Below are 10,983 nucleotides of genomic sequence, written 5' to 3' on the forward strand. Positions count from 1 at the left end.
AGAGCTGCGCTTTACGGAAGAGTGGCCAGAAAAAAGCCCTTGCTTCAAGAAAAAAATAAGCAAACACGTTTGGTGTTCGGCAAAAGACATGTGGGAGACTCCACAAACATATGGAAGAAGGTACTCTGGTCAGATGAGACTAAAATTTAGCTTTTGGGCCATCAAGGAAAACGCTATGTCTGGCGCAAACCCAACACCTCTCATCACCCCGAGAACACCATCCCCACAGTGAAGCATGGTGGTGGCAGCATCATGCTATGGGGGTGTTTTTCATCAGCAGGGACTGGGAAACTGGTCAGAATTGAAGGAATGATGGATGGCACTAAATACAGGGAAATTCTTGTTTCAGTTTTCCAGAGATTTGAGACTGGGACGGAGGTTCACCTTCCAGCAGGACAATGACCCTAAGCATACTGCTAAAGCAACACTCGAGTGGTTTAAGGGGAAACATTTAAATGTCTTGGAATGGCCTAGTCAAAGCCAAGACCTCAATCCAATTGAGAATCTGTGGTATGACTTAAAGATTGCTGTACACCAGCGGAACCCATCCAACTTGAAGGAGCTGGAGCAGTTTTGCCTTGAAGAATGGGAAAAAATCCCAGTGGCTAGATGTGCCAAGCATATAGAGACATAGCATATAGAGGGGGGTGAATAGTTATGCACGCTCAAGTTTTCAGTTTTTTTGTCTTATTTCTTGTTTGTTTCACAAAAACAAATATTGTGCATCTTCAGAGTGGTAGGCATGTTGTGTAAATCAAATGATACAACCCCCCAAAAAATCCATTTTAATTCCAGGTTGTAAGGCAACAAAATAGGAAAAATGCCAAGGGGGGTGAATACTTTCGCAAGCCACTGTACTTTCTGAGGCCTGCATATAGACAATATCACCATAATCCAGCACTGATAAAAAAGTGCTTTGAACAAGATGCTTTCTGACTAACATTGAAAAGCAAGATTTGTTCCTAAAATAGAAACCGAATTTCAACTTCAGTTTCTTGGTCGTTATCAATGTGCTGTTTAAAATTCAGCTTTTCATCTAACCAAATCCCAAGATACTTATAGGAGGTGACGCTATCAATTTGCTGGCCTTTTATAGTTAAAATCTGCAAGTGACTTCATCAGTTTACTTTCAGGGAAGAGAAAACCATACATTGTGTTTTCCTTGCATTAATCACAAGTTTCAATTCAAAAAGCTGCCTTTGAATAACATCAAAAGCCAACTGTAAGTCCTAAAAAGCCTTCTCAATATTAGATGCGCTAGAATAAATGTGTCATCAGCATACAGATGGAGATTTGCAGAGTCAACAGTCTTCCCTATATAATTTATATACAGTGTAAAAAGGATCAGACCTAAAATTGAGCCCTGGGGAACTCCTTTTGTAAGCCTTTCGAAACTCAGATTTCATACCCTCCTGTGCTACACACTGTTCTGTCAGAAAGGTAGTTTTGGAACCAATCCAATGCATGAACACTTAAACCAATATTTTTTAGTCTACTGCATGTATCAGAATAGTTTATTCTCCACTGTGTAGTTTTAAAATGTATAAGGGACATGTTGAGAAAGAGAGACGACAGGGAGGTGAGGTGAAAGAGAGAGGGATAGGAAAAGGTCAATCTGTCAGTCAGTAAAACAATTTAATGTGGCAATACAACTCAAGTAACAAACAATTCAGAGGACCATACACACATCATCATCACACCCCCTGCTCCTCTTCACCCCTGTCTCTGCTTGTGTCTGGGGTGAGCCTTACAGAACACAAATAGACATCCCCGCCGTACCACAAAGAAGCAGTCTTTACATCGCCGTTTCAGAGCGCTCTTGGTTTTCATCCCTGCAGTGGGCTGGTGGCAGGCCAGGTGCTGACATTGGCCCAGTAGGGAGCCCTGATCCTGGGGAGAAGATCCAGGAGAGGAGGCCAGGGGCTGGATGGGTCTACCCAGCGTCAGGAGCACTCTGGCTGGGTAGGATGTGAGTGAGGAGAGGCAGCGGGAGATGGTGGTGGTAGTGCTTGGGTAGGTTCGGCTGAGGGTGATCTGGGTTAGATGGCAGGTTAGGGAGCTGACGAGGCGGTACAACAGGAGTGGAGCCATGGTGTCACAAACACCTGCCTGGAGAGAGAGAGAACATATATGTTGGTTGTTTTAGGACGCATCTCAATAATTTTAAACTTGCTTTGAGTTGTGGTTCCTCGGACTGTGCCCTTCCCATTCCTCCATGATCACTTGATCTGACAGAACACGACAGGTGAAAGCAATATGATGGAAACCTATCTAGGCATTTCAGCTACCAGTGGTGCTGGAGGACAGGCAATCAAAACAATGCAGATAAAAAATATAATGTACAGTGTCTATTAACCTTTGCTTATCCTGGAGAATATACATTTTTGTATGATCTAGCCCCTAGAGATCATATCAGATTCTAGCTAGCTATACCGTGCATGATTCATGCCCAGACGCGATCATCTTTAAACTGCCCGATTAGGCAAATGTAAAGTACCAGTACTTGATCAGATTAACTTTCTGAATGTAACAGAATATGCACCAACCTTTCAGCTATAAGAACGGGTTAGAGCGGGGAATAAACCCCTGAAATGCACCGTTTAATCAAAACAACACTGCCGATGAAGGATTTCTCTAGCACAGAGCTATTGCTGTTTCCTGGCTGTGGCGTCCGCGCTGGGTCCTAGAGCGCAATAATTCGAGGTTTCTGTGCCCGCGCTAAACAGACTTTCTCGCTTTAATTTCAACAGTAACGCGTTGCTCAATTGATAAACTACCACATCTTTACAATAATCCACTCCTTATTTTGATAATTATGTTACTGTTGGTTGCAAACGATTCGTGAATATTCTTTGAAATTCACAGCACTAGGACCAGACGGACGTTTTTGGAGGTCAGATAATCGCCCTCTTCTTTGCAAAGCATCCTGGGTACAGAGTCCATTATCAACATGGCGGCCGCTGTGCAACGGATTCTGTCCTTAAGTAGAAATGCTAAAGTGCTTGTATCACCTTTGAAGACATCGGTGGTTTCTGTACAGCGTTACAGTCTAGAAGTGTCGACCACTGGAGAGCAAATTACACACACCGGACAGGTAAGGCTCAAACGTTAGGCTTGTTGGCTTCCCGGAAATATGTAATTTTGCTACTAACTAACTAGTAAGCTAACGGTACTCACTAGCACCACTAGCTAACTTTTGGCATAGTGTCAGATGCTGGTGTTATCAATTAGGATTTGCACCCTTGGTCTTAGCTAGTTGCTCACCCACTTCAGTAGTGGGGTGGTTAGGCGTTTATTCACAGTCGGTAGGCATTGCCACTTCGGTCAAGACAAAGCTAGTCAGAGCAAAGGCAGATTACAATTTAGCTGACTAGCTGGAGTGTCATTGTACATAACTAGCTGTATGCTATTTTATTAATGGTTGGGATGAAACTTCACTGGGATCATGTAATGTATGTAAATGTGATCACTTACCTCCTAACTACAGTACCTACAGTGCCTTGCAAAAGTATTCATATCCCTTGGATTTGTTCAGATTGTATTGTGACAAAGAGATTAAAATTGATTTCATTGTGTTTTTTTTTGTCAACAATCTACTCAAAATACTGTAATGTCAAAGTGGAAGACAAATTCTAACATTGATATAAATTTGATTACTTATGCAACGACTATATTTTAGTTTTCAGCCAATTTGTTTAGGCAAGCCTCAAATTTGACTTAACAAATTACATAATATGAAATAGTAGTAGTAGTAATAATAATAGGGGTTGACATTATTTTTTTAAATGACTAACCCTTCCTCTGTCCCCCATACATACAACATCTGTAAGGGCAAGCAAAGTTTCAACTACAAAGACCAGGGAGCTTTTTGAAAGCCTCATAAAAAAGGGCAGTGATTGGTAGATGGGTAACAATAACAAATCAGTCATTGAATAACTATTTTTAAGCATGGTCAAGTTAATAATTATCCTGTGGATTATTTATTAAACCACCCAGACACATCAAAGATAGTCTTCTTTCTTAACTGAGCTGCAGGACAGGAATGAAACTGCTCAGAGATGTTATCATGAGGCCATTGGTGATTTTAGAACATCTACCGAGTTCAATGGCTGTGATGGGTTGAACTGAGGATGGATCAACAACATTGTAGTGACTCCACAATAATGACTTAAATGACAGTGAAAAGACGAATCCAAAACATGGATCTTGTATGCAACAAGACAATGAAGTAATAAACACTGCACTGGAGTTGCTTACCAAGAAGACAGTGAATGTTCCTGAGTGGCCAATTTACAGTTTTGACTTAAATCTGCTTGAAAATCTATGGCAAGACTTGAAATTGCTGTCTAGCCATGATCCCCAAAGTCTTAACAGAGTTTTCAAGACTTTTGGAAAGAATAATGGGCTAATATTGCACAATCCAGGTGTGTAAAGCTCTTAGAGAATTACCCAAGACGTACAGCTGTAATTAATGCCAAAGGTGTTTATAACATGTATTGACTCAGGGAGCTGAATACTTATGCAACAACTTTATGTTATTTAATTTATATACATGTATTGACTCAGGGAGCTGAATACTTATGCAATGACTATTTAGGTTATTTAATTTATATACATAAAAAAAAATTATTACATTTTTCTTCCACTTTGACAGGGTATTTAGTGTAGATTGTTGAAAAAAATGAGAATTAAATCCATTGGAATCCTACTTTGTAACACAAAATGTGAAGAAATCCAAGTGGTATGAATATTTTTGCAAGGCACTGTATATCATAATCCCAGCTATATCTGATTGTACTAGCTATGTTCCTAATCAGTGTCTGTCTGCGTGTTGTTTCAGGTGTATGATGAAAATGATCCCAGGCGGGCCAGGTTCGTGGGCAGACAGAAAGAGGTAAAACTACATCCAATCTGAAAGGGCATCAGTAGCAGCCATGGGACTTCAATGTAGAAGTTGAATCCAATGGCTAAGGGGGCCGTTGATTCATATGACAACCTGTTGAAATACGGCCTAAAGCCGGGTATTGATAGATTTACAATGCATATCTTGAGCAGTCCACTGAGAGGACTACAACACAGAGTGGATTACAATGCTGTGTGTTTCCAGGTGAACAAGAATTTTGCCATCAAGCTGGTGGCTGAGGAGCCGATCAGTGGCATCGAAGCCAGAGTGGTGTCATGTGACGGGGGTGGGGGAGCACTAGGCCACCCCAAAGTCTACATCAACCTGGTAATGATTTCTTTAGGATACACTAGTTCGTCTATATGACCCTGAAGTGTACACTGGCTAGTGTATGTGTACACAAGTTGTTATACATGTCACTGTAGTGTACACTAGCTTCGAGTGGTGTCAAGTGATAAGGGTGGAGGAGCCTGGGCCACCCAAAAATCTATATCAACCTAGTAATGCTCATAAGCTCTGACCACATTATAGACATGAGCGCGCGTAATGATATTGTTTTCAATTTTTCCATCTTAAGTCCAATTCACATGACTCATGCAAGAACGGCATTGTGCCAAGCAAGCCATTGTTTTTCAATTGAGGTGTGCTTTTGTAGTCCGTGCCACTGCTCTGAGTTCAAGCAAATGTAACTTTAACCTCACGCTGTGCCTGATCTCGTGGCTTGCGCGAATCAAGTGAACAGGCCTTTACATCAGGTAGAGTTCCTATGTTTCAGCTTCACACTACATAGTGAATTGGTCTATTTGATGTGGCGTTCCACCGTGCTAATGTCTGCTGTTTTCTTTCTGTGTTTCTCCAGGATAAAGAAACTAAAGTGGGCACATGCGGCTACTGTGGATTGCAGTTCAAGCAGACCCATCATCATTGAGACTTGTTCTCAGTCCCTCTCACTCTGTGTAGTGTTATTCTGGTTAATAAATTATATCTACTGTTCTCCTCTCTCTGTATGAATTCCTATGAGTGGGGGGTATATGCATATGGAAGCTTCGACAGTTGGTAAATGCATAGTCTTGGCACTCAGACCCAAATCAAGGTTCCCAAGAGAGACTAGTAAATGCCACAATGGTGATTGCAATGAGTTGTATGTCTGGACCCTGCAGAAAAAAATTATCTGAGAATTTTTCAATTTTACAGTTCTCCATCCCACTGCCAGAGGGCAGCATTGGCTGACTTGTCAAAAGTGCTCATGCAATAATAAATAATTCAGTGAAACAACAAGGTGCAAGACAGACAGGGTGTTGTGGTTACTGTAGAAGCTGTGATGTGGTTAGTTTTGACAAGGCATTAAAGAGTTATTCTGTGTGTGTGTGGCAAAAACAGAGTGGCTTATTCTAGTTATTCTGTGCAAGTGGCACTTCCAGTGCTGGTATCTTAATTTTTCTTTACATTTTAGTCATTTAGCAGACGCTCTTATCCAGAGCGACTTACAGTTAGTGAGTGCATACATTATTTTTAATTTTTTTCATACTGGCCCCCCGTGGGAATCGAACCCACAACCCTGGCATTGCAAACGCCATGCTCTACCAACTGAGCTACATACCTGCCGACCATTCCCTCCCCTACCCTGGACGACGCTGGGCCAATTGTGCGCCACCCCATGGGTCTTTAGACATATCCACCAACATAGCAAAACATAAGCTGCAGCTGGCCCAGAACAGAGCGGCACATCTTGCTCTTCATTGTAATCAGAGGGCTAATATTAATACTATGCATGCCAGTCTCTCTTGGCTGAGTTGAGGAAAGACTGACTGCGTCACTTCTTGTTTTTATAAGAAACGTGTTGGAAATTCCAAATTGTTTGCATAGTCAAAACACTTACCCCACCAGACATGCCACCAGGGGTCTTTTCACAGTCTCCAGGTTCAGAAAAAATTCAAGTAAACATAAAGTATTATACAGAACCATGAGTGCATGGAACTCCCTTCCATCTTATATAGTGCAAGTGAACAGCAAACTAGGTTTCAAAAAACAAATAAAGCAACACCACAGCACAAAGCCTCTTCCCCATGTGACCTACTTGTGTGTATGTACTGACATGTATGTGTAACTGATAGATGCACACACACACTACTTTTGAATGTATGTAAATTGTGAAGTCTTTTGTCTGTAATGTATTTTACGTTATGTCGGACCCCAGTAAGAATAGCTGTCGCCATTGGCGTTGGCTAATAAATCAAATAAAAATAATATCGGTACATAATTACTGTTTTATTCCAGCATTGTTCATACATGCATAACAAGGCATGATACAAGATAGTCACCTTTGGGTGGTGTAAATAACATCTAAAATGTGTTTTAATGTTGGTTAACTATCAATACGGTTAATTAATCTGAAAAAGATTGAAATAGTAATCTTTGAACACTTCTTAAGCAATAGTTGAAATGGGGGTAGACCTCATATGAAGGCCCTCTTCACAGGGACCAGGTATATCCTTATAGGACTTCTGCATTCATCCAGCCCTCCACTCCCCCCTCCCTCCCAGGGGCGGACTGGGGCAAAAGTTCAGCCCTGGCATTTCAGCCACACCAGCCCACATCACCCCTTGACTTATTCTACATTTTTCCGTGTTACAGCCTGAATTCAAAATTGATTAAATCGATTTTTTTTATCTCACCCATCTACACACAATACCCCTTAATGACAAAGTGAAACCACATTTTTGCAAATTTATTGAAAATGAAATACAGCAATATCTAATTTACATAAGTATTCACACCCCTGAGTCAATACATGTTAGAACCACCTTTGGCAGCGATTACAGCTGTGAGTCTTTCTGGGTAAGTCTCTTAAGAGCTTTGTACACCTGGATTGTACAATATTTTCACATTATTCTTAAAAAAATTATTCAAGCTTGGTTGTTGATCATTGCTAGACAGCCATTTTCAAGTCTTGCAATAGATTTTCTAGCAGATTTAAGTCAAAACTGTAACTAGGCCACTCAGGACATTCAATTCAACTCCAGTGTATATGGCCTTGTGTTTTAGGTTATTGTCCTGCTGAATTGTGAATTTGTCTCCCAGTATCTGTTGGAAAGCAGACTGCACCAGGTTTTCCTCTAGGATTTTGACTGTGCTTAGCTCTATTCCGTTTATTTTAATAAATTAAAAAACTCCCTAGTCCTTGCCGATGACGAGCATACCCATAACATGATGCAGCCACCACCATACTTGAAAATATGCGGAGTGGTACTTAGTGATGTGTTGAGTTGGATTTGCCCCAAACAAACTCTTTGTATTCAGGACATAAAGTTAATGTCTTTGCCACATTTTTTGCAGTTTTACTTTAGTGCCTTATTGCAAACCGGATGCATGTTTTGGAATATTTTTTATTCTGTACAGGCGTCCTTCTTTTCACTCTGTCAATTAGGTTAGTATTGTGGAGTAACTACAATGTTGATCCATCCTCAGTTTTCTCCTATCACAGCCATTAAACTCTGTAACTGTTTTAAAGTCACCATTGGCCTAATGGTGAAATCCCTGAGCGTTTTCCTTCCTCTCTGGCAACTGAGTTAGGAAGGACACCTATCTCTTTGTAGTGTCTGGGTGTATTGATACACCATCCAAAGCGTAATTAATAACTTCACCATGCTCAAAGGGATATTCAATATCTGCTTTTTTTTTTACCATCTACCAATAAGTGCCCTTCTTTGCGAGGCAATGGAAAACCTCCTGGTCTTTGTGGTTGAATTTGTGTTTGAAATTCACTGTGCGACTGAGGGACCTTATAGATAATTGTATGTGTGGGGTACAGAGATGAGGTAGTCATTAAAAAATTATGTTAAACACTATTAATGCGCGCAGATTGAGTCCATGCAACTTCGTATGCGAGTTGTTAAGCACATCTTTACTCCTTAACTTATTTAGGCTTACCATAACAAAGTGGTTGAATACTTATTGACTCAAGACATTTCAGCTTTTAAATTGTTATATGTACAAATTTTGAAAAACATAATTCCACTTTGACATTATGGGGTATTGTGTGTAGGACAGCTTTCACCTGGATTCACCTGGTCAGTCTATGTCATGGAAAGAGCAGGTGTTCATAATGTTTGGTACACTCAAAATATCAATAAACTGACAGTACGTCTCTCTCTCTCTCGCCCGCTCTCTCTCTCTCGCTCTCTCTCTCCCTACGTCCACTACACTTGACTGCTGCAGCAGCTGAGATGTCTGTGCTGCTAAGCCAAGCATCACTGGGACCAGCAACCTCCTAGGGTAACACTATTATTTAAGGGGCCATAATAAACTATTTAGAGTGCATTCAGAAGGTATTCAGACCCCTTGATTTTTCCACGTTTTGTTATTTTACAGCCTTATTCTAAAATGAATTAAATAGTTTTTTTCCCCTCATCAATTTACACACAATACCCCATAATGACAAAGCGAAAAACGTTTTTTTAGAAATATTTGCAAATGTATAAAAAATTAACAACAAAAGTAATTTATTTACATAAGTATTCAGACCCTTTGCTATGAGACTCGAAATTGAGCCCATGTGCATCCTGTTTCCATTGATCATCCTTGAGATGTTTTTACAACTTTATTGGAGTCCACCTGTGGTAAATTCAATTGATTGGACATGATTTGGAAAGGCACACACCTGTCTATATAAGGTCCCACAGTTGACAGTGCATGTCTGAGCAAAAACCAAGCCCTGAGGTCGAAGGAATTGTACATAGAGCTCTGAGACAGGATTGTGTCGAGGCACAGATCTGGGGAAGGGTACCAAAACATTTCTGCAGCATTGAAGGTCCCCAAGAACACAGTGGCTTCCATCATTCTTAAATGGAAGAAGTTTGGAACCACCAAGACTCTTCCTAGAGCTGGCCGCTCGGCCAAACTGAGCAATTGGGGGAGGAGGGCGTTGGTCAGAGAGGTGACCAAGAACCCGATGGTCACCCTGACAGAGCTTAAGAGTTCCTCTGTGGAGATGGGAGAACCTTCCAGAAGGACAACCATCTCTGCAGCACTCCACCAATCAGGCCTTTATGATAGAGTGGCCAGACGGAAGCTACTCCTCAGTAAAAGGCACATGACAGCCTGCTTAGAGTTTGCCAAAAGGCACCTAAAGGACTCTCAGACCATGAGAAACAAGATTCCTAGGTCTGATGAAACCAAGATTGAACTCTTTGGCCTGATTGCCAAGCGTCACAGGGACTGGGAGACTAGTCAGGATCGAGGGACAGATGAACGGAGCAAAATACAGAGAGATCCTTGATGAAAACCTGCTCCAGAGTGCTCAGGACCTCAGACTGGGGCGAAGCTTCACCTTCCAACAGGACAACGACCCTAAGCACACAGCCAAGACAATGCAGGGGTGGCTTTGGGACAAGTCTCTGAATGTCTTTGAGTGGCCCAGCCAGAGCCCGGACTTGAACCCGATCTAACAATTCTGGAGAGACCTGAAAATAGCTGTGCAGCGAAGCTCCCCATCCAACCTGAGGATCTGCAGAGAAGAATGGGAGAAACTCCCCAAATACAGGTGTGCCATGCTTGTGGTGTCATACCCAAGAAGACTCGAGGCTGTAATCGCTGCCAAAGGTGCTTCAACAAAGTACTGAGTAAAGGGTCTGAATACTTATGTAAATGTGATATTTCCATTTTTTATTTTTAATAAAATTGCAAACATTTCTAAAATCCAGTTTTTTCTTTGTCATTATGGGGTATTGTGTGTCGATTGACGATGAAAAAAACAACACATTTAATCAATTTTAGAATAAGGCTGTAATGTAACAAAATGTGGAAAAAGTGAAGGGGTCTGAATACTTTCCGAATGCACTGTATAAGGTAGTTGTGAATTAATAAACACATATATTAGACAAATAAGAAAATCACTGAATGAATGCCTTATAGATGAGCATTGGCTTATTTAATACCTACATATTTCAAATTAGTGCATTTGAAGTGTTCCCCCTGCCCACTTTAGATAAGTGTTTAAATATTAGGCTACATATAATTCAATTTCAGAAAACAGAGAGAGAGACTGCCAGTTCCTTAATGTTTTGGCTGTAGCTAATGGC

At 41.0% G+C, this 10,983-nt stretch overlaps 2 protein-coding genes across 2 annotated transcripts; one reads left to right on the forward strand and one right to left on the reverse strand.

Moving 5' to 3' along the window:
* Positions 1–1,616: 1,616 nt before the first annotated feature.
* Positions 1,617–2,837, reverse strand: LOC121586587 (39S ribosomal protein L36, mitochondrial). The gene is made up of 2 exons (XM_041903400.1): positions 2,547–2,837; positions 1,617–2,109 (listed from the first exon to the last, which is right to left on the reverse strand). The coding sequence occupies exon 2, from the start codon at positions 2,089–2,091 to the stop codon at positions 1,714–1,716; it is 378 nt and encodes a 125-aa protein (XP_041759334.1). The 5' UTR covers positions 2,092–2,109; positions 2,547–2,837; the 3' UTR covers positions 1,617–1,713.
* An 82-nt stretch (positions 2,838–2,919) lies between these two features.
* On the forward strand, positions 2,920–5,896 carry LOC121586586 (NADH dehydrogenase [ubiquinone] iron-sulfur protein 6, mitochondrial-like). Its single transcript, XM_041903399.1, has 4 exons — positions 2,920–3,094; positions 4,841–4,894; positions 5,108–5,230; positions 5,763–5,896. The coding sequence occupies exons 1-4, from the start codon at positions 2,951–2,953 to the stop codon at positions 5,829–5,831; spliced, it is 390 nt and encodes a 129-aa protein (XP_041759333.1). The 5' UTR covers positions 2,920–2,950; the 3' UTR covers positions 5,832–5,896.
* The last annotated feature ends 5,087 nt before the right edge of the window (positions 5,897–10,983 follow it).

The sequence above is a fragment of the Coregonus clupeaformis genome, chromosome 17 (genome assembly GCF_020615455.1).
Source record: "Coregonus clupeaformis isolate EN_2021a chromosome 17, ASM2061545v1, whole genome shotgun sequence".
NCBI lineage: Eukaryota > Metazoa > Chordata > Actinopteri > Salmoniformes > Salmonidae > Coregonus > Coregonus clupeaformis.